The sequence below is a fragment of the Pelecanus crispus genome, chromosome 16 (assembly GCF_030463565.1).
Source record: "Pelecanus crispus isolate bPelCri1 chromosome 16, bPelCri1.pri, whole genome shotgun sequence".
NCBI lineage: Eukaryota > Metazoa > Chordata > Aves > Pelecaniformes > Pelecanidae > Pelecanus > Pelecanus crispus.
In genome coordinates, this window is record NC_134658.1 from 6965260 (window position 1) to 6991025 (window position 25766).

The 25766-nt window shown below is 60.6% G+C and overlaps 3 protein-coding genes across 7 annotated transcripts; 1 reads left to right on the plus strand and 2 right to left on the minus strand.

Annotated features, from left to right (window-relative positions):
- Nucleotides 1–7148: 7148 nt before the first annotated feature.
- On the minus strand, nt 7149–8581 carry NDUFS5 (NADH:ubiquinone oxidoreductase subunit S5). 2 transcript variants are annotated; one of them, XM_075722042.1, is made up of 2 exons: nt 8287–8581; nt 7149–7490 (listed from the first exon to the last, which is right to left on the minus strand). In XM_075722042.1, the coding sequence occupies exons 1-2, from the start codon at nt 8500–8502 to the stop codon at nt 7386–7388; spliced, it is 321 nt and encodes a 106-aa protein (XP_075578157.1). In that variant the 5' UTR covers nt 8503–8581; the 3' UTR covers nt 7149–7385. The 2 variants fall into 2 exon arrangements, with proteins under 2 accessions (XP_075578157.1, XP_075578158.1); XM_075722043.1 differs by having other exon boundaries at nt 7149–7476; nt 8273–8581.
- Nucleotides 8582–9742: 1161 nt separating this feature from the next.
- Nucleotides 9743–13325, minus strand: AZIN2 (antizyme inhibitor 2). 3 transcript variants are annotated; one of them, XM_075721835.1, is made up of 9 exons: nt 13198–13325; nt 12932–13105; nt 11975–12147; nt 11726–11857; nt 11218–11383; nt 10936–11098; nt 10742–10854; nt 10267–10481; nt 9743–9884 (listed from the first exon to the last, which is right to left on the minus strand). In XM_075721835.1, exons 1-9 carry the CDS (start codon nt 13300–13302, stop codon nt 9743–9745), a joined length of 1383 nt encoding a protein of 460 aa, XP_075577950.1. In that variant the 5' UTR covers nt 13303–13325. The 3 variants fall into 3 exon arrangements, with proteins under 3 accessions (XP_075577950.1, XP_075577949.1, XP_075577951.1); XM_075721834.1 differs by having other exon boundaries at nt 12932–13096; nt 13186–13325; XM_075721836.1 differs by lacking the exon at nt 12932–13105.
- A 3381-nt stretch (nt 13326–16706) lies between these two features.
- On the plus strand, nt 16707–24156 carry AK2 (adenylate kinase 2). Of its 2 annotated transcripts, XM_075721895.1 has the most exons (7): nt 16707–16820; nt 17355–17480; nt 19359–19469; nt 19575–19669; nt 20360–20432; nt 21028–21223; nt 23338–24156. In XM_075721895.1, the coding sequence occupies exons 1-7, from the start codon at nt 16707–16709 to the stop codon at nt 23343–23345; spliced, it is 723 nt and encodes a 240-aa protein (XP_075578010.1). In that variant the 3' UTR covers nt 23346–24156. The 2 variants fall into 2 exon arrangements, with proteins under 2 accessions (XP_075578010.1, XP_075578009.1); XM_075721894.1 differs by lacking the exon at nt 23338–24156 and having other exon boundaries at nt 21028–21424.
- The last annotated feature ends 1610 nt before the right edge of the window (nt 24157–25766 follow it).

The following is a 25766-nucleotide window of genomic DNA, read 5'->3' on the forward strand; positions in this document are numbered from 1 at the left end:
GCCCAAAACCGCGTCTCCCCCCGCAGCCCCGACGCCTGCAACCAAGGGGCTCAGCCCTCGCCCTGCTTTTGGGGGGCCGGCGGGTGTGGGGCTGGGGGGGGGCTGCGGGGCCGGGGGGAGGGGGGCTCGGGGCCCTGGGAGAGGCCGGGGCTGCGGGGGCTGCGCAGTGGGCAGGGGGTGCAGCAGGTGCGGGAAGCGGCGGGGTGCGGGCACGGCTCTGCGGGGGCACCCGGGGCTGGGCTGGCCCCCCCCGGGCCCTGGCACCCCCCCCCCGCCGGCATCCTCCGGTGCCCGCAGCCCCAGCCCAGCCCGGCGGCTGCCGCTCCCGCTCCAGCCCCATCCCCGCCGCAGCCTCTCCCGCTCCATCCCTGCTCCAGCTCCGCTCCATCCCTGCTCCAGCCCTGCTCCAGCCCCGCTCCATCCCTGCTCCAGCTCCGCTCCAGCCCCGCTCCATCCCTGCTCCAGCCCCGCTCATCTCCTGCCCTTCCCGGGCCCAGCCCCGCTCCCTCCCCGCCGCGGCCCCGGCCCCGCTCACCCCCCGGCGTTGCTCCGGCCCCGGCCCCGGCCCCGGCCCCGGCGGCTCGGCCCGGGCAGGACGCGGCGCTCCCGGTCCCGCAGCCGCTCCCCGCTCCCGGTCCGGCCGCTCCCGGCCCCGCTCCCGCCGCTCCCGCCGCCGCGGCACCTCCCCCGGCCCGGCCCTGCCCACCGGGGCGGCACGGAGCGGCGGGGGGGTCCCGGCCGCCTCCCGCCCCGCGCAGCTCCGGGGACCGGCCCCGGTGCCCGCCCCTGCGCCAGCCTGGCCCGGCACCCCCCGCCCCGGGCACCCTCCACCCCCGCACCCCCCGCCCGGGCACCCCCCGCCCGGCACCCCCCGCCCGGCACCCCCTGCCCCGGGCACCCCCCGCCCCGGGCACCCCCCGCCCGGCACCCCCCGCCCGGGCACCCCCCGCCCCGGCACCACCTGCCCCAGCACCCCCCGCCCGGGCACCCCCCGCCCCGGCACCCCCTGCCCCAGCACCCCCCGCCCCGGGCACCCCCCGCCCGGGCACCCCCCGCCCCGGCACCCCCTGCCCCAGCACCCCCCGCCCGGGCACCCCCCGCCCGGGCACCCCCCGCCCCGGCACCCCCTGCCCCAGCACCCCCCGCCCGGGCACCCCCCGCCCCGGCACCCTCCACCCCCGCATTCCCCCCCCCCCGCACCCCCCAACCTGCCTGCGCTCCCCAGGGCACCCCGATGCCCGCCACTTCCCCCGGGCTGCCCTTACCCCACCCTGCACCCCTATTGCACCCCCCCAAACCACCCAGCGGCTCCCCACAGCCCCCCCCCAGGCACCCCTTTCCCCCCCAGCACCCTCCCTGCACCCCACCCTCTGGATCCCCCCAGGCCCAGGGTAACTGGAGCACCCATCGATTGGGGCCAGCAGCCGCAGCCGTGGCGGGAGCACGGGGGGGGACGTGAGCGAGGCGCGGGGGGACGTGAGCAGGGACAGGCGTGGGAAGGGCCCGAGGGCTGCGCTGGGAAAGCCGTGAGGTGCCCAGGGCCTCACCTGCGGGGCAGCGAAGCATCCCAGCCTCAGCCGAGTCAGTACCGGCAGCAGCCGCGGCGCAGGCAGGGACACCAGCAGCAGCCCGAAGGGGTGGCTGAGCTGCAGGACGGCCCCAGCCGCTCGGCAGGAGTGAAGCAGGATAAACCGCTCCGGCTGACGGCAGATCCAGCCGCCCCGCACCGACGGCGGGACCCAGCGAGCAGCAGCACCGTGCCACGGCCCCGGGCCAGCGCGGCTGCTCCCACGGCGGCGCACGTGGCCGGGCCAAGCCCGTCGCCCCAGTCCCCCCGGGGTCTCGGCGCAGCCGGCTGCCCCGCGGGCATCTCTCCCCCACCGGTTTTCAGATCTCATCCCAACAAGTCCCTCTGCTTCCCGGCTGCTGTTTCCCCGAGTACCTCCAGCGAGGGGTTGGGACGCAGTGGAGGACGCGGCACGGGGTGTGGTGACACTCCACTCTCGGACACTTGGGATGTGGCCGTACAAGAGCACGTGTTGCCCTGCAGCCCTGCCCGGTCGCACCCGGGATGGGGAGAGCAGCGCAGGAGGAAGCACTCGGCCAAAATCCTGCCCCGGGTGTGGATGCACCGGTGGGATGCGTCGAGCCCGCAGACGCAGCGGCCGAGGCCTCGCAGACACGAGCACTGGCTGGTAACGAGCGCACGAGCTCCCTGGGACCCCCGGCAACGCTGCGGCTGGGCCAGGCCGGTGCCGGGGCACCGCAGGCAGAGCGAAGGGTTTACTGGAAACCAGCATCCCCGCGGGCCAGCACCAGCCTCACCGCCGCGGTGCCAGCCCCGCCGCCCCGGCTCTGCTTTCTCTTCGCTCCCCCCGTGCGGGTCTCGCACCCCTCGAGCAGGTGGCCAGATCTGTGCTAGGCACCGATGGACAAACACAGCCGCTGCGCTCAAGCTGTGGGTCCCAGCACCATGAGGGACCCCAAAATCCACGAGAGCCGGGGAGCGGGGAGGGCTCGTCCCACTGGAGCCGGTGGCCTCAGATGCTTCGGGAGGAGGGAAGCGCCCGAAGAGCCAGAGGCTGCTCACGCCATTCCCAAAGCTCCCGGACGGGTCGGGCGGCTCAGCCGCGTGTTTGCGATGCGCCAAGGCCCCCGGCTGATGGCCCCGCGAGCCCGGCCGCGGCTCCCCCGGCGCACGGCGGGGCGATGGGCGCAACGCTCCCACCCACCCCCGCTCCCACCCGTGGCGGCCGGGCGGCCCTCGCCCTCGGGGCGTGAAGCACCCGGCCGGCCACACGCCCCGACGCGGGCTGCGGGGTGACGCGTCCCTTCGTCACCCCGCGCTCGGTGCCACCAGCCGGGCCCCGGCCTCCTCCCTCGCGGTGCCCTCGGAGCAAACCCGGCCGTCTCCAGCCGTGTCGAACCCCGGAGGAGCGAGGGCGGCCGGGAGACGGTGCCTGTTCCAGCCTGCGCGGATTTCACGCCCGAAACACCTTTCCAGAAATCCCTCACGGCGCCCGGCGGCGCTGGATTATTTGTGCTGCGAATCTGGGTTAAGATCGCGCATTGTTTTGCCTGCGTGGGGACGGGGAATCGTTATTTCAGGAGGAAGCGGGGAGGCGGGCGGGGGGGGGGGGGGGCCTTCCTAAATCATTTCATCTCCCCAGTCCTGCGCTGTACAGCAGGACCGTGGGGACCCCCCTCCCTGCTGGGGCCCTGTGGGCACCCACCCAAGGGTGCTGAGACCTCAGGGTCCCGCTCAACATCCGCAGGGGCACAGGGAGACGTCTCCCGGGCCGCGGCTGTGCCGGTGCAAATCAGCCGGCACACGGCTCTGCCCCAGGATCTGTCCCCTCTCCCTCATTAAAACCTTTGCCCGAGCCTGCAGATGAAACCTGCCTTTTCCCTCGACTTTTGATAAATTATTCATCTCCCGGGAGCTGTTTGTTCCCCCTCTCCAAGGCAGAGAGGAGCCGCAGATGCTGCTGGAGGCTCCCGGCACATCCGGGGCTGCGGGAGCTGCAGGAGGTGGGGGTTCACCCGCTCCCCGCACCCCAGCTCCCGCTCCCGGGCGGCTGAGGGTTGTAGGAAATTGGGAATGGGAGAGGGAAGCCGCTGGGAAAGCAGCCGGTGAGCGATGGGAGCGCTGCCCTCGCCGGCTCCTGCCCGGCCGAGGCTGTGCCGGTGGCAGGAGCAGCTCCCGGTGGAGCCCTCCCACCCAGCCGGGACGTTCGCCCCGCACCAAAAAAAAAATGACAAAAAAGCAAAGCGTGAAATATAAATCTGGATCTACTCCCCGCTAGAAAAGAACGTTGTTCAGGGCTCCATGGTGAACTACATTCAGACGCTGAGGATGCTCCAAATCCCTTTTGCCCGGGGGAGCGCAGCCGGGATGATCAGACCCATTTTTCGATCGCTGCTGCTCGGCCAGAGCCTCGGCCACGGTCTCTGCCTGCCAGAGCTGCGAGGCGTTTTTTTTTTTATCTCTCCATTAATTTGATCGTTTTCATCAGGTCTTTGGTTATTTTCCTTATTGGCTGAAATTTCTAATGGAGCTTTTAACTACGACGAACAGATCCACTCCTCCCAGTCCCTGCTATTTCACCACTTGCCCTTGGCTGTGTTAACATCTATCGCCCGAACAATTAGATTTGGGATGGATCTAAAGAGCCGCTCGGGAGGCAGGAGTGTTTAGACACGTTTCAATATTTCCTCCGATGTCTGGACAGCTTGATGAGATGAGTCACTCTCAACACCAGCAAGTTGCCGGGCTTTTTGCTGAGCTCCTTTTTTTTTCTTCCTTCTCTCTCCCTGGAAAAGCAACCCTTCCCTTTCGCAGCCTTTTTTTTTTTTTTTGCAAACCAGCAATTCCCGGGAGCGTGCCAGCCCGTGCTGCTGCGCAGCTCCGGGCGCTGCCAGCCTTCGCTTGCAAGGGGTTTGCGATGCCGCCGAGCGATCGGCTGCCGCAGCCGAGCTGCCACCAGAAACATCGTTCGTGGGGCCGGCCCCGCAAACCTGCTGCCTCCCCCGAGCCGCCTCCGCGCCCCCGGCCCCTCTGCGGCGCGTAATGCCCCTCCAGAAAGGGGAGGGTAATTAATCGGCATCGGTAACGAGCGATTACAACGGAGGTGGTGCGGGTACGGCATGGGCGCTCCCGCGGATTTGACCTCCCAGCTGGCCCCACTCCCCAAATTTCCATCCTTGGTTGAAACCCAGGGGTGACACCGGGCGAAGCGTGGTCTGGCTCCGTGGGGAAACGGCTCCTGGTGCGCCGGGGCTTCCCGCTGCGCCGGCCCAGCTCACCCTGGGGAAATGGCTCCTGGTGTGCCGGGGCTTCCCGCTGCGCCGGCCCAGCTCACCCTGCTCAGCGCTTTCTGGAGGTGTGGCGTTGGTCCCCGTGTCCCCCAGCCCTCTCCTTCTCCCCACAGCCCCCCCGGACAGCTCTCCGCGGCCGACGCTCACGCGCTGGCATTCCATTTCTATCCCCGGCCCTGCTTTTCCCTCTCCGTTAATCGTTTATTAGTTCCGACGGCTGGGGGCTCCGGCAGCCGCCCACCGCGCAGAGCCCACAGCCCTCGTGCCGGGAGCCTTGCAGGGCGGTTTCACCCAAAACCGTTCACGTTTCCGCTCCTTTCTCCATGCTGCTCTTCCCTCCCCTGCTGCCCAGGGAGCTCCCCCTCGCCTGCTTTTACAGTCGCTGTAATCCACCTGAGCATCGGCATCGTTATGTAAATTTTTCTCTGCTGAAGCTAATCGCCACAAAAGACTTTTCATATTTGAAAGCGCCAAACAAAATCCCTGAGGATTATCAACCCGTCACACGCAGGGAGAGCAGCTCCCCATCTCCGGCAGCCCGGGGCCTCATCGGACCCAGATTTTGGGGCTCTCCGATGCCGCCCTCCCCCAGCACCTGCCTCTGCCAGGGAGGAACGTGGCTCCATCCCACGCGCCGGGATGACTGCAGCCGTGAATTAGCCCGAGCAGAGGGAACCCATCTGGGCTGTAGTAATCGATCCATCTGGGCCTGGGGGAAGGGAGAAAGCTCCTGGCAGCCGGTTCGGAAGGAGCTGCGGGAGAGGAGCTCGACGAGGAGCAGCAGAAATCCCAAAAAGGTCAAACCCCGCTGGGACAGCACCTGCGAGACCGTCGCTGCCACAGCCTGCGGGGAACGGGGGTGAAAGCCGGGGAAGCGTTTCTTCCAGCGCACTTTGTTCAACCACGTGCAAGTAACAAAACTCTCCTGGGTCAGGTCCCTACCCTGGGAGGGCACAGGGGCAGAGCAGAGAGCCCCAAAATCCACAGCACCCAGCTGCAGCCCACCCTACCCGAGGGTGCAGCTCTTCCAGGGTCTGTGCCTGGGCTCAGCGAGGGATCCGCGTGCCCACCGAACGGTCTGGGGAGCTCAAAGCGGTGCTGGCGGCTCCCTCTCTGCGGGCAGGGGAGGGGTCCCAGCCGGGAGAGTTTGGGTTTTTGCTCCTGTCACAGTCTACGTTAGGCGATAATTTGATTTCCACCTCCCCCCAAATTCCAGGCACACGCTATCTAAACACAGACCGCTCATCGAACCAGCTGTTCTCCCCCACCCTGTTAATCATTCACAAGGTGTTTGGAGAAAGAGGAGGTCTGCCTCGGCCGCCTTCGGCCCTCGAGAGAGGAGATCTCTTCTCCGCTGGAGACAAACGCAGAGGCACATGTCCAAAGCGCTGCTGATCCACGGACAAAGGCATCGGCGCGGCAGGAGTTAAAGACCTGCACCTCCCTCGGCGAGGCCGCCTCTGCCTGCCAGGGGTTACACCATGCCCGGGTCAGCTTTTATCATCCCAGCATGGGGATTTGCGAGGATCAGGAAACTCATGGGCTCCACCTGCATCAAAGATTTAAGCATTAAACTCACAATCACCAGTATTAAAAACATAGATTAAAGCACAGATCTGTCCCCTCTCTACTTCCAGGTACTCACCTGCTTTAATGCTGTTACAAAACAGTGCTGGATTTGGAGGGAATGGGAGGGGAATACCCTTGGGAAGGGAGGAACACCCACTGCGCAGGCGGGTCCCACTGCTGGGCACGGCGCGGAGGGACAAACCACCCCGGCCGTGCCAGGGCCACCCGCCAGCCACTGTCAGCAGGGCCCAGCGCTCAATGGATCGCGCTGACAGGAGGGATTTGGCAGCAAAGCCCCCAGGGAGGAGATCTGCCTCCAACACGCTGAAAGGGCAGGAGAGAAACCGAATCCATCCACTACCGCTCTGAATCCAGGCAGGAGCGGAGTGTTTTAACCAGGTGTTCAGCTCGTATGCTGCTACCACCAGCCGGAGAGCAACTGGGAACAGCCCAGCACACACCACGTGCTGGCTGTAAACTAAGATGAAGTTTTGCAGGACAAGCTTAGAGTGAGTTGGTTTTTTAACTCTTTCAGGTTATTCCTCTTGTTTCCAGCAATGACGGCTGCCTGGGAGGCCTGCCCGCAGGTCAGGGGGAGGGAGGGACGGGCCGCAAGCACAAAGGGAGAACCCACGACCACCCACAGCACCAGCTCCCCCCAGCTCCAGGAGCATTTGACCTCCTCAAGAGCATGTCCCCAGCACCGCCGTGGTGTTTTAGGGTGTCTCAAAACCTCCCCGGCAGCACTGCTACGGAGAGAAACCCTCAAGCCATGCTTTATTCAGAAAGAAAGACAAGCCAGAGCCAAATGCTGTTCCGAGGGAGACATTTACTAGCCCAAGTGATGCCCGATGTGGTCTCACTCCCCTTCAGGAGGGGCAGGGCCCCCACGCAGACCCCACCGTTACAGCGTAACCCATCTCGGCCGCGGGTTTTCTTCCCAGAGAAGTTCCACGGCAACGACTCCACAGGCGACCGACAGCCACGTCCCCCACGAATCAAGGCCGTGGCTCCTCTTTGCCCTTGTGGTAATCGGGCGGCGTGTACTTCCCTTCCTTGATCATCTTGTCCCTCTGCTCAAGGATGGTTCTCAGCCGCGCAGCCTGGCAAAGCGCACACGAGAGGGTCGGGGCAGACACACAGCAGGGTTGCAGCAGTCAGGGAAGTGTTTCGGGCATCCCTAGTGCAAGTCCCGGCAGCCCCCCAGAAGCTGTGCACGCACAGCACTTACGCTAACCCTGCCCGTGGGGGTCCTCACACACCTAACACGCAGGTTTGCGCCTTCTGCCAAAGATTTTGGGGTTTTCAGGCTGTTCCAACGCATTTTACTACTAATGGCGATTGGGTTTGCAGCCCATAGCTGAGCAGGCAGCATTTTCTCCCATTGCTGCTGCAGCTAAGGACTAACCGCAGCTGCTGCGGGAGGGGAGAGAGCCCTGCCACCAGCGCAGCCCACACCACCCTCGGGGAAGGGGCTGCCGCAGGGCCAGGCCCCCCACTCGCGCTGGGCAAGGCGCGTTGCCTGCCCGCTGCCAGCGGGGACGTGGTGCCCGATGACCAGGAATGCCCCTGGCAGCGCTCCCCACCCAGACCCCCTCCCCAGCCTTGCCCAGAGCCCCCAGACCTTCTCAAGAGCTCGGCCTGGGCCCACAGCACCCTCTCCCCAGCCCAGCACCTCAGGTGGTCCCAGCCCTGTTGCCCCAGTGCCCCCCCAGTTTGGCTTGGACTCTCCACAGCCCCGTTTTCTCCCCAGCCCCAGTACCCCCCGTGCTCCCATCCCCATGCCCTGTACCCCCCGTGCTCCCCCCGCCGTGCTCCCATCCCCAGGCCCAGTACCCCCCGTGCTTCCCCCCGCCGGGCCCGGTGCTCCCCGTGCTCCCCCGGCCCGGCGGCGCTCACCAGCTTGGTGCGGTGCATGCACTCCATGAAGTCCTCGTACTCGGGCTGGCACTCGCGGCGGGCGCGGGTCTGGCCCAGGCCGTGCCCGCACTCCACCCACTCCCGCTCGAAGGCGTGACAGGCCCCGGCCTTGCCGTAGGGCTGCGCCATGCTCTGCCGCAGCAGCCACCGGTCCACATCGATGCCCAGCTGCCGCTGCAGCTCCCAGAACGGCATGACTCCGCGCTTGTCGCGACACGGACGCTGTCACGGAACTGACACCCCCAGGGCCGGCCCCGCCGCCGTCCTTCACGGGCCTTTCACGACGCTGGCCGCCGTCAAACGCAACCGCAGCCGCGACACCCGCGTCGCGCTTTACGGCTGGGCGGCTCCGGCGGAGCCAGCGAGACGAGCGGCACGAGCGACCTCCTCCGCTGCAGCGCCCCCTCGCGGGGCGGAGGGGAGACCGCCCGCCGCGCCCCAGGGCCCCCTGCCGGCCGCTGCAGCAGCCTCCGCGGCTCGCCCAGTGCTCCCAGTGTCCTCCCAGGGCTCCCAGCGCCTTCCCAGGGCTCCCAGGGTCCTCCCAGTGCTCCGAGAGCCTTCCCAGTGCTCCCAGGGGCCTCCCAGTGCTCCCAGCACCTTCCCAGGGCGCCCAGCTCCTTCCCAGTGCTCCCAGTGCCTTCCCAGGGCTCCCAGTGTCCTCCCAGGGCTCCCCCAACCGATGCCCCCCCAGTGCCCCCACCCCATTGTCCCCCAGCATCCCCCCCAGTGTCCCAGTGCTCCCAGTGCACCCCACCCCCATGTTTCAGGGTCTTCCCAGTGCCCCCCAGTTCCCCCAGTTCCCCAGGTCCCCCCAGTCCCTGGCTTTCAGGGTCTTGCAGTGTCCCCGTTCTTTGGATTTACGGCCTCCTGGTCCCCATCTCCCCCCGCACACGTCCCAGGTGCAGGGGGCTTCGTTAGGGCTGACGAGAGCTCGGGGACCAGGGGGGTGCCACCAGGCCTGGGCCTTCCCCCCAGTAATACCCACATCCCAGAACCCACCCCCTATTTCCATACCCCCCCGAAATCCCAGGGGTCCCTGCGGATGCCTGAACAGTGTCCAAGATTTGGGTGAACGGCCCCCCCCTTCCCTAACGAGCAAAGCCTCGTTACGCAGCTAACTGCTTATTGCAGACTGATTCTCCGCCGCCTCCGGCGCAGGGTGGGGAGGAAGAGCTGGGGGGCTTCCTCATACGAAACTCCGAGCCGCGCTGGATAACCATTTATTATCATAACTCTTAAAAAAAAAAAAAAGAACCCAAACCTGCTCGGCACCACCCACCCACTCGCCAAACCCCTTTAGAAGGCACACAACACCGCCCGAGCAGGAGGAACGGGATTTATGGTGCACACTTCAAAGCCCTCGCCTGTGGGTCCCCATGAGAGCGGAGCGGGGCGATGCCGGCGGCACCTTCGCCCCCCCCGGTACCGGTGCCGCTCAGATGATGCTGGCCGGAGCGAAGACCGGGGTGACGCACAGCGTCTCCGCCATCTCCCAGCCGCAGGACAGCGGGGCGCAGACGGTCTCCCGGTCGTCTTCTGTTTGCGGCGGCTTTCCCTGGAAGAGCTGGACGGCTTTCCTGCAAGTGGGAGACAGCCAAGGGGGAGCAAGGGGGAGCAGCCCCTCCTGAAATGCTGCAGGATGCGCCCAGGGAAGGGGGAGCTCAGGGGCTCTCATGGCCCCCAGAGCAAGAGCCCCGTCTGCATGGCCAGAGCTGAGCTGCACCTGGCTTCCCTGGTGAAAAACTGGCTCGAGTCTGTCACCGTTTTAAAAAAATGGGAGTTTTGCCTCTGAGGCCAGGTTTTTACCTCTGAGGCCAGGTTTTTACCCTGAATCTCCAGGTTCTGGGACTCAGATTTGACCCTCTCCCTTGGGCAAAGAGCCCAGCTGAAGGGAAATGCAGCATCTCCCATGGCATTCAGCCCTGCCTGCTGCCCTGCTCCCACAGCACCGCCTCTTACCAGGCCACGCGGGACATGGTGTAGGTGATCTGTGGCTGAGGACACCCCCCAAACGGGGACGAGGTTGCGATGGTGTAGGCACCCATGTCCTCAAAAATCAGCCAGTCCCCGACCTGCAGCTCGGGCAGCTCCAGGCCATCGGCAACGCAGTCGTCTGGGTGTGCTGGGGGGCCCCGGAGGCTGCTGCTGTGCGAGGGGTGGTCTGGGCAGCGTTTCTGCAGGGGAGGGATGGAGAAGGCGCATGGGATGAGAACGCACCAGTGCCCGCTGCCCTGCCTTGTCTCCACCCACACTGAAGGTCCGACCCCGGCAGCCCGCGGACTCTGGCTACAGCCCTCCTGGTACCACCACAGCCTCTGCTCTCCTCTGGCATGGAGCCCGGGGCCACGATGCAAGGGAGAGCAGGGTGGCTGAGCAGACGGGACGCAACGCAAGGGACGCGCTGGGCTCTCCTCAAACCAAGCCAGACCCTCACCTTGTGCAGCTGAGGTCTGGGGCAGGGGCTGTCAAACAGGAGGCAGCTGAAGGTGCCGTAGATGCCATCGCTGAGGTGATACATGAGGCTCTTCTTGCCGCCGGGCTCTTCCTCTTTGGGGGGAGCAGGGAGAGGGTTAGGGGGGGCTCAGGCACACGGGCAGGCCCGTCCCACCATCCCACCATCCCACCTACCGTCAGAGCCAGGCTGCTCCGCGGGAACCTCTTCCATGGCTGTGATGCTGGCAGCGAAGGTGAAGGCGGAGTTGACGTAGTATCGCCCGGGTCTTGCCACGATCTCCACCCCGCAGCCGTCCGGGAAATACAAGTCCAAGGCAGAGTTTATCACGGCAGCGATCTGGATGGGAAGAAGATGTCACCTCGGTTAGCTCAGTCCCTCTGCAGGGAGCCAGACCCAGGGGAGCCGCTCCAGCCTCACTCTCTGTCTGCTGAGTGCCGGTGTCGGGAGCCATGTACCTCTTCGAACCGGGCTCTGCTGTCCTCGGTGCTAGGGAATCCCCCTCCGATGTCCAGGAGGTGCATCCGGTAGCCCAGCTCTGTGCCCATCTCAAAAGCCAGCTGCGCCGCAGCCACAGACTGAGCAAAGGCCTGGGGCTCCAGACCACAGCTCCCAAGGTGAAAGCTGAGGGCACAGTCCCTGTTTCAGCAGGGTTTGCCCGTCCCCAGAGAGCAGCGAGGGGACACGGCACCAGCATCATCGCTCACTGGGGGCATCTCTGCGCTTCCCACACACCACTCCAAGGGAGACTGCCTGGCCGGCCCCACAGAGCCCCCCAGACCCTCTCTGAGGGCCAAACCTGCCCCAAATTGGTCCCAACAAGGGTCAACCCCCCCAGGTGCCAATATCCACCAAAGCAGCCGGCGGCTCTGTGGACCCCTACATTGTTCTGGCAGGGCAGAGCTCCCCACAGTCCCCTCCAACATGGGCTGAGCATCCCTATGGAAAAAGGACTGTGTGCTGTACCTGATGCCAACAACCTCCACAGCCTGCTCCTTTGCCGTCTCTAGGAGGTGCCGGCAGGACTTGAGCGTGGCCCCGAACATCATGCTTGGGTGGGCAGAGGGGCTGGAGTCAGCAGCAATACCCAACAACATCCTGCAGAGCAAAGCCACGCTGCGTGGAGGGGTCTTCGGGCCCTCTGTCACCTCACAGCCACCCCCCCCCAGCTCCTACTCCGGCCCCCCGACTCCAGCGATGCTGCCGGACACCTACCTGGCATGAGGGTGGCTCCTGGCCACCTTGCTCAGCTCCACCTCGTTGTCGAAGGTCATCAGCTGCACACCGTGGCTGGCTGCATGCTTGATGTGGGCAACCTGCTTGCAGGGGCTGCTATAGAAGATCTTGTCAGCCGGGACTCCGATGCTTTGAACCCGCGTAATCTCTGCCTGTGGGGAAATGGCACGCGTGTGGGTAGCCCCCCCAGGACCGGCGCTGCCTGTGCCTAGTCACGATCAGCCCCGGGCCTCGGCCCAGCTTGCAGCGTTGCAAAGGGCAAACCGCCAGCCTTGCAGCCGGGGCTTTTCCAGGGAAAACCTGCAAGAGCTCAAAGGGATCACAGCGGACTTTGTCCCAGCAGGGGCAGGTTGCGGCAAGATGTTTACAAGCGGCATGAGACCAGGAGGAGAGAAAACAAGTGGGTTTAGCGGGTGTGGGTTTGGTGCACGTGTCCCCTGTGAGCAGCTGTGCGGGTTAACGGCTGCAGCGCTGGTCTGAGCTGTCATGACTCTGTGCACTTTCTCCTGGTAACACGTCCTATTTAATTACATAAAGTAAGTGGCTTAACTTTGGATCCCCCCTGGGAATCTGGCTGTGAGTAAATGAGAAGCAGGAGGGAGCAGGGAGCTTTATGCTCAGCCTGAAAGCCACTGAGAGTTGGGCGGGTGTGGCAGTGGCACCCCAGGGATGTGCCTTGCCACCAGCCGAGCCTGCCAGCCGGGATGCTGGTTCCAGAGACAGGAATGCTGGTCAAAGGGAACAAGCCTCAGTCACCAGGCAGAGAGGATGGGGATTTCTGGGCTGTATCGGGAGGATTTTGACAGCAAGAGGGAGACTCCTGCCCCTGTAAATGTCATCTAGTGAGTGGAAACTGAGGAAAGGAGGGTGAGCTCTGCCACTGTCCCACAAATGCCCAAAGGATGCTCATCCTGAGCTGTCCTCCCACGACCCTACCTTGTTGGTACAGGCAAAGCCTGCTCCCAGCTCAGCCAGCAGCCGTATCACTCCTTCGCTGCCATTGCACCTAACCGGGAAGTAGGGTTTCACACGGGGCAAGGCCTTCAGGAAAAGCAGGTGTTTCTTCACAATGTCCCCAAGGTCTGCCACGAACAAAGCTTGCTGGTCGCTCTAGGAAAAAGCCGGAATGAGCAACGGTCGCCTGCCCACGACCACCTCTGCCCAGGGGGTGTTGGCTGCCGGGGAGCCACGGAGCGGCCGGCCCTTACCGCCTGGCACAGCTCCACGAGTTGGTTCTCCAGGAGGTCTCTGCTGGTGAAGCCCTCCTCCAACATGACGAAGTTGGATTCGTTCAAGTACCCGTTCATGGTCAAGGTGTGGTGACACTAGTTTAAAGCCTCCTCGAGTAGGGTATAGCTTCTAAGCATGCAACACGCTGGAAAAAGAAAGGGAATATGAGAGGCAGGGCCCTGAAGCTCCACCAGCGTACACCACCCAGCCTGCACCCAGAGGTGCTGCCCGTCCCTCCCATGGGCCCTACATGGCAGCGCTGCCCTGGGCAGAGCTCTCTGCTGCTCTCCTCCGAACCAGCCCTTCAGCTGAGAGCCCTGCTGTGGGCTAAAGCATCTCCCCCAGCGGAAGGAGACACATTTCTCTGCAGCTCAGAGCTTTGTTTTGGTACACAGCAGCCCTGTCTTCTTCAGCAGCAGTTCAGGCATCAACACAGTTAACAACAAAGCCAACTTCGCTGCGAAGCGGATGGCCTATATAAGCCAGAACGTGTCCCTTCACGCTCCGGCACGTAGCTAGATCTGCCGTACGTTGCGTGGGGTGAACGTGGTTTCCAAATAGCTGAAGTCTCATGGAGCCACTTTCCCAGGCACACAAGCCCCATGAACAGGGAGGCATCTTTAAAGAGCAGAGCACGGGCCACTCGCTGATGCTGGCTGACCTGGGGATGGTCTGGACACGTGCTGAGGTTCCAGTTTCACATCTCTCCCGTGACACAGGGTGTGGAACAAGGGGATAAGGTAAGCTGCACAGTGTTTCCTGGCCCGCACGCTTAGCAGAGCTTTAGCTTTAAGCTTGTGCACTTAGCTTTAACAATCTTCTCCCCTGGTTCCAACCCATCCCATAACCCAAGGAGCTGAAAACCTAGCACGAGCTCGCAGGAAACATTTCCACTCCAATAATCCAGGTCTAGCTCCAGGGCTTTTACAGGAACATGGTCCCTCTGATCTGAAGCGAGGGGGAGACAGAGATTTCATTTCTCAGAGCTGCACACCACCTCCTCCTCCGCAGAGACCTACTTACGACATTTCGGATGGGCACTAGGAGAAAGACCACACTGACCCTGGAATGGCAGGGTGTTGCACTGAGCAAGCACCACCAGCGAACTCCAGAGATGGGGAACGGGGAGAAAAAACAGGTTTTGAAGCTCTTAGCGCTTCATATTCAGGAAAGGAGAGCAACTCCTCCAGCCTTACCCTTCAATCCCCAAAGACATCACTAACCAGCACCCAGCCCACCCTGGCTGGGCACAGAAATGATGAACAATTAAATGGGCTTTAAATGCTCAAATGCTTTAAATGCTAAAATGCTTTAAAAACAATTAAATGCCCCGGGCTCGGACATCCCCTCCTTACCGAGGTCCAACGCCCCCGTCCCGGGGGACTAGGCGTGCTGCCAGGGGGGCCCCCCGAGGAACGCCGAGCTCCCGCAGCACCCCGAGGCGTAGCTGTTGCTGGGGGTCCGAGGTCTCTGGGGAGAGGCAGTGCAAGGGGTTAGCGAGGGAGAGGGGCACTGACAGCAGGATGCCCTCCACCCGCCGTTCCCAAAACTCAGCATCTACAGGCATCCCTCGCTGGCCCCCTCCTCACTGTGCCAGGCAAGCCAGCTTCTCCAGCAGCCCCGCACAGTCCCCCCCACCCCGTTACCTTAGAAATCATTTAAACAGATTTTGCCCATGGGTCTCCAAAAAGAAGGAACTGGCCCCAGCAGCGGCTGTGCGTCCTGCCCCGGTTCCCTGCCTGCCCCAGCCCCTGGACCAGCTACCCGTGCAGAAAGGGGGTCGGGGGGGGAGCTCTGCACCCCTTGTATCCCAGCACCCCCCTCCCTCCTCTGCCTCACAACCGTGGCCATGGCAACCAAACCCAGCCACCCCATTGGCTGGGCTGCCTCCAAGCATCCTTCATCCCTTTCCGGGAATGCTCCCCTCCCCCCGCATCGCCCACCCCTTCCCAGGGCTGGGGCTGGCCCCAGCAGACACCCCAAGTTCTCACCGAGGCCCCACCGCGCCGGCAGCTCATCCCCAGCCTGACGGTGCGGAGCGCCGCGAGCCTGCCTGCAGCCCGGCCCTGCTGCGAGGGCGCTCGCGGCTGTGCATGCATCGCGTGCGCAGGGACCCTCGGGGGGGAAGAGTGCCAAAAATACTTCTGAAACACTGCTGCCAGGGAAACGAGGCTTTCTGCAGATTAAAGGCTGAGCAGCGCCTGTTTGGCTGGGGAGGTAGTCGGGAAGATGTCAGGGACTGATTCCGCCCTTGTTGTGTTGCTGCTAGTTTCGGTGGGTTCCGCAGCGGCAGATCCAGCTCTGCCATACGTGCAGATGCCCCGTCTGGTCGATCCGTCCTGTCTTTGCCTGCATTTGTGCTGTGCCCACATTTGCGCACTTGGAACCGGTTCCACTGCTCCATGCCACAAAGACCACAGGCTGAGCCGGGGATGTTTTTCTTCTCCTTGTTAATTTGCAATGCCCTCTCTGGGGCTGCTGAGGAGACAACATTCTGTGTGTGGAGGGGTAGCTGCCCCCACTGAGGAGGTGAGAGGGACCAACTTATCCTGGACTCCTGTATTCAACACTGTGGTCTTGGCTTTGCCATGGACTCTCCTGGCAACCAGGGCCGAGGAAGCTTTTGTCTCCTGTGAGATCCTGGCCTGTTTTCCCGGTGCTCTGGCCCAGCGCGCAGCCCTGGATTGTGCAGTGCAGGATGGAGGGGAGCTGTACAGAGAGCACCGCGCTGGCAGGAGGGCAGAGAGGGTCTCGGCAGCGTGGTGCGGGGCAGCGCAGGGCCCACTCGCTTCTGGACGTGCCGAGCAGTGCCGTGACGCACAGCCCGCGCAGCGCAGCGCCGTGACCCCAGCCCACGCAGAGCCAGGGCAAGCTTCAACCTGTGGCGTGCCGCCTAACCCCGCCCACTCTCTGCCTAACCCCGCCCTCTCCAGCGGAAACTCCGCCCACTTCATCTGAAACCCCGCCCACTTCCTATGAAACCCCGCCCTCTCCCTCTGAAACCCCGCCCCCTCCCTCTGAAACACCACCCTCTCCATGCAAAACCCTGCCCTTTCCCGGTGAAAACCCCGCCCCTTCCTTGCCAAACCCCGCCCACTCCCTGCGAAACCCCGCCCTCTCCCTGCCAAACCCCGCCCCCTCCCTGCGAAATCCCACCCACTCCCTGCCAAACCCCGCCCTCTCCAGGCAAAACCACGCCCCCTCCCTGTCAAACCCCGCCCTATCCCTCTGAAACCCCGCCCACTCCATCTGAAACCCCGCCCTCTCCATGCAAACCCCTGCCATTTCCCGGCCAAAACCCCGCCCACTCCCTGCCAAACCCCGCCCTCTCCCTGCCAAACCCCACCCACTCCCTGCCAAACCCCGCCCCCTCCAGGCAAAACCCCGCCCTCCCCCTGCGGAACCCCGCCCACGCGGCGCGCGGCCCCGGCGTCACCGCCCATTGGCCGCGGGGCGGGGCGGCGCGCAGTCGGCGGCGGCCATGGCTCCGAGCGCGCAGGCGGGGGGCGGCGGCGGGCAGGCCCCGGGCCCGGGTCTCCGGCGGGGCATCCGCGCCGTCCTGCTGGGCCCGCCCGGCGCCGGCAAGGGCACGCAGGTGAGGGGGCAGCGGGGTGAGGGGGCTACGCGGGGGGTCCTTCCCAGGAGGGGCGGGGGTTTCCCGGGCCGCCTCCCGAGAGCGGCCGGCGGGACCGGGCCGCCCGGCCCTCCCCGGGCCCGGCGCCTGGGCCCCCGCCTGGAGGTACGCGGGCGTCCGGTCCCGCTTCCCCCGCCGAGGGACTGGGGCGTGCGGCCTGCCCCGCTCCGGAGGGCCCCGCGCCTCCCCTCCCCCGGGGGCTCAGGCACACGGACCCGCCGCTCCCAGGGACCCGGGCGCCGGGGCCCTTTGTCCCGGTCCCCCTCCCTAGGGCCGGCCGCGGGGCTCCGGTGCCCTGGCCCCGCTCCCGGAGCACCCGGCCCTCGGGGCTGCGTGCCGGGCCCTGCCACGTGCTGGCCGGCCATCCCGCTGCTGCGAGTGGGGACAAGGCCCCGCCGGGGTGGGGGGTCCAGACCCCGGCCGCGCTTCAGCCCCTGAAATCCCAGCTCTGGAACGCTCACGGCGAGCTCACCTCCTCTCTGTCCTCTCCCGCAGGCTCCGAAGCTGGCTGAGACCTACTGCGTGTGCCACCTGGCAACCGGGGACATGCTGCGGGCCATGGTGGCCTCGGGGTCCGAGCTGGGCAAGCGGCTCAAAGAGACGATGGATGCGGGGAAGCTGGTGGGTAGCGGGGAGATGGTCTGGCTGCACCTGGAACGGGAGCAGTCAAAATGCACTTCTTAATTAGAAGCCTCAGTGATAAAACCCAATTAGTGGAGGAAGGGCAGGTTGTAGGGTGAAGACAGGGGTGGGGGTTCTCCTTCTCGTTATCCTGCAGGAGAAACATCCTATAAGAATACCGTTGCTCTTCAGAATTGCTCCTTGCTTACCAGCAGCCTCTCTGTCCCTGGGCTGGTTGTTTCTGCTGTGGTGCTTTTATGTTCGTGGGGTGCAGTCTGGATTGTGGCTCCTGAACGCTGAGGGGAAGAAGGTTTATCCTTGGAGCTGCAGGACGGTACAGCCATGCTTTGCGGCTCCTGTGTCTCTTCACGTGATGCCTGGACCCCTGTGGGGTGGGAGAGTTTGTTCAGAGGGTTCATCTATGTCCCAGCTCTTGCATAAATGCCATTTGCTTGTAACTGTAAGGTCAAAATAGCCTTAGGGGTGTTGCTGTGGTAGTTACAGTGGGTGCTGCGTAATGCTGTGTGAAAGAGATGCTTTGGATCCCCAAGAGACAAGTTAGGATCTCTGACACATTTATTTTCTGAGGATCTCATTATCTTGCCAACATAACTGAAATATCTTGGGGAAACTTGAAGGACAGCAAATTGCAGTGACTCGCCCCAAAGCTAAGCGGTGCAGGGCAGATCTTGGGCATCGCTGCTGGCTGTCACGGGCTTGTAACGCCCTACGGAGAATCCGCAGGCCCCGGGTGGGAAGAGCAACGTGGCTTATCTCCAGCTTTCGCTCAAAGCTTGCATTGCAACACCGAGCCTGCGATACCCCAGCTGGTTATGAAAGATAGGGACGTTATGTGGCAAGGCTGGTCGTATCTGCCACGTGTGTGTGGCAGCCGGCACCGGGCCGCTCCACAGGTATACCCTAGCAGCGTACTCTGGCTCCCAGATAACTCGGCTGGGAGCACAGCAGCGTTCGGAGCCTGGGATGGGTGTTTGTGCTCGATTACGAAGCAGGAGCCCTTTCTCCAAAAGGGGTAATCAGGAAAGCACAGAAGTGACTTCTTGCTTTACCCAAACTGCTTCCCGCTCCAGGGCTCTTGTTTACGTGTGCTGTGACAGTCTAGTCCCCGATCCTGCTGGCTCCCAGCTGTGTGTGCTGGAGGAAACAGCACTGCTGAGGAGAGCTACTCGAATAAACAGCTATTGTTGGGGCTGCAGCATCTGTTAGTACTTTCCAAATGCTGCAGTGCAGAAAAGGCTCTAATCCCAGTAGTATGCTGAGATTGTGATAGGGGAAAAACTGTCCAGCGAGGCCAGAGCTTTTCAGCAACTATTGGGCATTTACCTTTGCACCAGATTTATGAGATTCAGTGAGCAACTCACCTGCTTTGCCCTTCCTGGCCAGGCCTGCCTACTGAGAGGGATGTGTGGGTGAAGGTACAAAGTAACAGGAAATAAAGGTTATGTCGGTATTTTGTATTGTGAATTGGTTTAAAAAAAAAAAAATCTAGGGAGTTTGTCTTCAAGCTGACGGTCTCCCTTGGAATACAGCAACCTTTGTAACAGTGAGGTTACAGCGCTGGTCCAAGTCCCTGCACAGGCTGGAGTGTCCCTGGCATGAAATGTCTCGTTAGCCATGTCTTAGCGTTGACACCCATGGCAGGGAGCGCTTCCCTGACACGGACAGGTCCGAACATGCAGCTTTTGCCCTGTTAACAGGAGTGCCCTGCGCTGTGGCTGCTGCCTCTGGGACCGGGGAGGGCTGTAAAAAGGGTCTGATGCAGCCTGGGCGCTGGCAGGAGTACAGAAGCGCTGGAGGCAGCTGCGTGTAAAATTGGGGTGTCTTTTCTGACCGTGTGCCCGTCGCTCCTCTCCGCAGGTGAGCGATGAGATGGTGGTGGAGCTGATTGAGAACAACCTTGACTCCCCTCCCTGCAAGAATGGCTTCCTCCTGGACGGCTTCCCACGCACGGTGAAGCAGGCCGAAATGGTACGTGAGCTGTTTGGGGACTGCTCTGGCATCTGCTCCTTCCCTGGAGACGGGGGTCCCTTGGCTCTGCCTCTGCCCCTCTCAGTTGGGCGTTTTCTGTTGCAGCTGGATGAGCTCCTGGAGAAGCGGAGAGAGAAGCTGGACTCTGTCATTGAGTTCAGCATCCCTGACTCCTCGCTCATCCGGAGAATCACTGGACGGTAAGTCTCTCCCAAACACTCGGTGCACAGGGGCGGATTTCCTAGTTTAGGGGAGAGCATCCTAATTTTGGATCCTCGTGTCATTCTGACAGTGTTTAGGGCTAGCTGTGGTGCTGGTCCATATTAGACTTCTGCTCTGTTCGAGTCTTCCTGCCCTGATCCCTTGCCTGCTCTCCCGTGCCTGGGCCAGCCTTGCACAGAGTCCCTTCGCTGCCCTATAAACAGGTGTCACCGATATGAATCGGCATCCTTGGTGACCCAGCTCAGCCTTTAACCCGGTGTCTGACAGCTAATGTCTTGGTGCTCTTGCTTCTCTGGAGTTATTACTGCTCCCTTACATTGCATACATGTTCGGGCACTGCCAAACATCCAGGGCCAGCTGTGGTTGTGCAGGCACTCGGACGTCTCCCGCTGTTTGCTGTTGCACTGTCACCCTCGCACCTCCGGGAGCTAGCCTCTTTCCCCAGTAAAGCATAAAGTAAAAATCCCTTCTCCATCTCCTAGTGCAGCTGCTTTTTTCAAGCACCTAAAGAGGCCCTTGGTACAGAAATAGCTAGAAGAGATTTTTTTCTTAGTAGAGAGAGGCTAATCGGGTTGCTATTGCGGATGTTTCTGTGCTGATGAGTGGCAGGTTCAGCAGACCTCGTCCTGGCACTGGGTTACTTTGCTGACACTTGCTTTCTGTCTTAGGCTGATTCACCCAGCGAGCGGCCGCACTTATCACGAGGAGTTCAGACCCCCGAAAGAGCACATGAAGGACGATGTATGTGAGGCTCCCAAGGCCACAGCTTACATTGCTTTGGATTTAGCTGATGGTTTGCAGCATCCCTGGAAAAACTAATTTCTTTCCTTCTTTCTCGTACCTTCTGTCCTGGCTTTCTGGGGAGCGCGGGGAACTGCCTGGGCAGCTGAGCCGACGGCACTGCGGGGAGTGAGGGCTGGAGGGATGAGTGAAGGGCATGGCCGTTCTGCAGAGCCGGCCCGGGCTCTGCCAGCCTCAGAACTCGTTGGACTCTGTCCATAGCTGAAGTTGCGGTGGGCTGTGACTGGCTTCCCTCCTGGGGAAGCAACTGTAGCTGGTGTCTGCTCTCGAGGCTCCTTGGGCTCCTTTTAGCAAGCAGAGTGGTGTGTGGGGGAAAGCCCACGACGCTGAATCCTCTCTTCAGTGACTGCTCTGGGACTTGTTTTGGCTGCTCTGGGTTCGCCCTGCTCTCCCCTGTGGTCCTGGGGATCACCTCTGCAGCTCCGCATTGTAGCCTGTCTTGGAGGAGGGGAGCAGGGGGTGTCGTAGCTGCAGAGAGAAGGGGGGAGCATGCCAGGCTGCAGCTAGCTGGAGACTGTCCTCTTGCTTCTCCCAGGTCACCGGAGAGCCCCTGATCCGCCGTTCGGACGATAACGAAACAGCCTTGAAAACCCGCCTGAAGGCCTATCACACGCAGACCTCTCCCCTGGTCTCCTACTACAGCAAGCGAGGGATCCATACGGCGGTGGATGCCTCCCAGTCTCCCGACGTGGTGTTTGCTAGCATCCTGGCAGCCTTCTCGAGAGCAACATGTAAAGACCTGGTTATGTTCATCTAGGGCTCCGTCCCAGGACGGAGCCCTCCCTTTTCTCTCTCTCTGTCTCTCCATCTCTGTCTCTCTGGGGCTAGGGAGGGTGAAGAGCTAAGCAGAGTAGGAGAGGAGGGAACAAGACGACGCAGCCCAAGGCAGGGTTGTGCTAATTCTCTATTAAACAAGCTGTTAACGGTCTCTATCGGTATATGTGAATGTCAGTCTGTCTGCAGATGCTGGAGACTTGGCCCCTAGAGGTCGCAGCGAGCCCGAGCACCAGCTGCCAGAAATGGGGTTTGCACCCCTTTGGGTCAAAGGGCTTTTGCTTCATGCTAGAGCTGTGGCTCCCTGGAAGGAGCTGTACTTCCAGCTCCTCCTGCCCGCTCCGCAGGGGACTAGCAGAAGGTTGGAGAGCAGGACTGAGCAGTGGGGGGAAGGACCTTCACAGGGTGCCGGATAGGTGATGTTCTCTGTCGGCTGCAGGAAATTAAACACGGGGTTGCCCTTGGGAAGCATGTGAAAGGCTGTGTGTGTGTCAGCCATGGGAGGGACAGCTTGGCTGTGCGCGCCACTGCAGCCTGCTGCTGCTCGGGGCTGGGTGAGAACTTGTTCTCATGGTATGTGTTTTATTCTCTGTGGGATGGCAGGTTACCCCAGAGCACAGCCTGTCTTCCTCCCATTTTGATAGGTCTTGTGGGGCAGAAAGAGGGTGGGTGAGAGCTGGGGGGGGTTTAGCCTGTCCTCATTTGTGGGCCCCAATGTAGCAAATATTAGTGAGATGCTTTTTGCTTTTTTTTTTAACAACATGAAGTCTCTGGTCAGAGTCTGACAGTCGCTGTGTGGCAAGTTGGGATCTCCTGAGGAGAAGAAAAGGACTTAGGTTTTTACCTCTTCACTCTTGCCTTGGCTTTGACCAAGCAGATGAAGATGTGTTGAGCTTCTCTGATCCCAAAGTCTAAATAAAGCCTTATTGCAAAACAAATGGTTTTTCACAGCCTGAGAGACAGCGTTATTAACCACTGGCTTAATGTGCCCTTGAGCCAACAACCTTCGTTATGAGATCATGGAAATGTACTTGGTTCTTGAGCAAATCCAACAGCTCCATCAGGCTGTCCGTTTGAGGACACCGTGTGCGGTGCGTTTAGTGCCCCAGCTTCTTCTCAGGGCCGTTACGCTGTATATGGTGACCCTGCACGGCTGGTGATGACCTTTGCCCGTGCAGGATTCCAGCCCTTCCTAGAGGACCCTGCTGTAAATGCAGATTGGCCCAGGTGAAACTTTGTCCTTTGGCCTTCCATGTATGTTTAGTGACTTGGTGCTATTGAGTACCCTCCTCTTTTGAGGAGGTGGCCTCTCTCCCTCCTGTGCACCGAGCTGCTGTGGGCTGTGTGTCCAGAGCAGATGTCTAATCCTCAGGAATCCCTTGCTCTTTTTCTTGATAACTTCTCTTTTGTCTGAAAATCGCTCTCTATCCTCATACATCCTTTCCAGGGAAACAGCCTCTTCCCTTCCAGCAAACTGGAAATAACAGTAGGAACTGAAAGCACTTGACTTGTTGCTCTTGAAAGCACGTGGCTGCGGGGAGACAGGGTTTGAAAGTAAACGGTGCTGGTTTCGTCAGCATCCTGCAGTCCCCTGAGATCCCCCAGATGGTCGCTGCTTTGTCGATCGTCTCTGGCTTTCCTGTGAAAGGGCAGCCCCAGCGCGTGGCGTCGGCGTGCTGGGAGGTCGGGATAGCATTTAGCGTAGGACTGCCGTGCTCCAGGGTAGTGGAGAGGAAAGCGTGTTAGAGCTGTTGTGGCATCTTGATGACTGTAAAGAAATTCAGATTGCAAGCAGCTTTTATCTTGGCATCTTGAGAGAGTCAGAGAGGAGAGCTGCAGCCCCCTACATGCTGCCGTAATAGCAGGAGGGGTTCCCAGCTATTTGGTGTTCCTGGATTTGGTCAAGGTTTTACTCCACAGCAAGAACAATGTGTTCTTCCACTCTCTGTTCCTTTTCCCCTTTGTGCTCACTTTGCATCCAGCTCGCCAGCCTTTTGCTGCCATAAACCATGACTAATTTTGGGTTTTTTTCCCTAAATCTATTTTTTTTCTTTGTTCCCATTTATTCCAGCTGAGTGACTCCGTGAACCAGATGAGAGACCACCAAACGCTGCACGCTCTGCTACATCACCCATTGCAGCCCTCCCCTGGGTGCAGGGGAGGCAGGGAGGGCAGCTGGGAGGGGGTTACGATTGATGGGAGGGGAATAAGGAGGTGGTAGACAAGGGGCTTGGGGGCTGATTCGGTTGGTTTGTGTTTGGATTTCTTATTCAGCAGAATCATTGTGAAGAGGAGATGACCTTCTCCTTAGAAATCACAGTTTGGCTAGGCAAAACAATTGTACAGAGTGAAACATCTCTGCCAGCGATCAGACGCAGGTCCTTGACCTGTTAGGAGGGTAGGGCTAGATGCTGTTTCGGGCTTCTCCAGGACTTTCAGGGCTTGTCTCATGGGCTCTTGGTACTCTGAGGCCACTGCAAGGTTTGCTGTGATTTTTCTAAAATCACTTCCTGTCAGTAAGGACCAAAATGAACAAATGACTCATTTCTGAAGTGGAAAGGAAAAAAAAGATGCCATAGTCTTTTCCTGGAAGTTTTGTTTTTCTTGTTCTGCTGCATTCCTAAACCCAGCATAGAGACTTCTCGAGGTTTCTCTGCTGCTGAACAGAGGGGCTGCGGCTCTAGTCCAAGCCTGCCTTACTTGGTAATGGGGTGGCTTTTCTGTGATCTTCACCAAGTTGGAATTCACACAATTCTGAAGAAATGCAAAAGAGACTTTCTTAATTGACTGCAAAAATAACACTTAATTGGTTTTTTTGCATTTCTTTTTAGATCAAATGGTGCCTTGTCTAACCTCTGAATCAATAATAAAATAACCCCTTTACATTTTGTATCTGTTGCTGTGTCCTCTTTGACCTGCAGACAGTGTGGAAGACAAGAGGAGCAGATGACAGCATAGCCAACTAACAACTGAGCTGGGTGGATCCTTGGGCCTGATCCTATCTCAAGGACGTTGTTCTGTGCAGTTGAAAATGTGGCTTGTAATTCCTTTTATCTCTGCCTTGCTGAGTGTGTTCCAATGCTTTATATCACCAGAGCAATGGTGTCTGCTGCTGCTTTTCTCTCTCCCGTTTCTTCACACGTGATGCTGAAAGCATTGAGCCCCTGTATATCCTGACCCTGGTCAGAGCTCCTTTCAGGTATTTTTAACTGATGTAATTCCTTGCCTTTTCCTCCTCCCTTTGCATTACTAGTGTGTGGAGGAGCTGAGGTTATTTCCTTCTCTCCTCCTGCAGTAACTGGAAGACACATACTGTGTCTTCTGTTTCTGCTCATTTGCTTTCAGCCTTTCATACCTTGCTGCATCCCTCCCTTCCCCTCCACTGGTGCCTCCCTCTAGCTACGCAGGGCAAAATCGCTAATGCAAGAACGAGAGTGCTTCCTTGGCCTCCCTTTGCCCTGCCTCCCCAGGGCCCCTGACCCTGGCTCTCTGAGGTATCTCAGAGGAAGGCTGTTCTTGATGTGCTGATGGAGGGTCGTCATTTTTCCACGATGCCCTTGGTACCCCCGCCTTGCAGCCCTGCCTGCGTTCGGGGCTTTGGTTTAGGCACTGTGAGCAGGCACCAGAAAGGGTCAGGCTATGTATGCCCATTTCCTCCAGAAATGACTGGTTTCTTCAGCATAATTGGGCGCTCACTCCTCCGCCATTCAGTCTCTCTGCGCTCTGGTGGTTTTATTACCTCTCTACCTCCGATTAGCATTCTCCCTCTTCTGAAGGCAAGCTTCTGCCTCTGGTGGTTGTGGTGTTCTTCCCTTGTTTCTTTTGATGATGGATGTTAAACTATGCTCTTTCTCATTGTTTGGGATTGTCCTCTACTACTTGCCTGCTGCTGTTTTAAAAACCTGTTCTGCCTGCTCCTCCTGGCTTTCTAGTATGTGGGATGGAGAAGTCTTGGCTCCTCTGAGCTGGGCTGCTTTTGTTTGATCCTTACCTGAGTCTGGAGCGTGAAATGAATTGTTGGGGTGCTGTGGGAAAGGCTGCTGTGGGGAGGCTGTTTAGCTCAAGCTCACGTCCTCTGTAGTTGGATCTGTTCTGTGACCTGTCTCTGTCATGTTGACCTTGAATGTTTTCCACAGCACGTGATGCTCTGCAGGTGCTGTAAATTCCTTCTGTTCAACTATTTCACTCCAGCAAGCTGCTTATCAGGCACTCTTTTGAAAACTGTGTTCATATTTCATACACACAATTATTCAGCAACTATAAAAGGGGAGAATTCCTATTTATAGCACAAGGACCAGCATCAAATAGGACACTGAATTCTCACTGATAGAGGAAGTGACCTGTTCTCTAATGCAGCAATATTTCTGCTGAAAAGAAAAAGCATCTTGGATGGGGGGAGGGAGGGATGAAAAGCCCTGGGCCATCTCTTTTCATTAAAAAATGTGCTGCAGTCCTAAAAATACAGTATCTGCCCTTCTCCTTTCCCGATGAAACCATCTG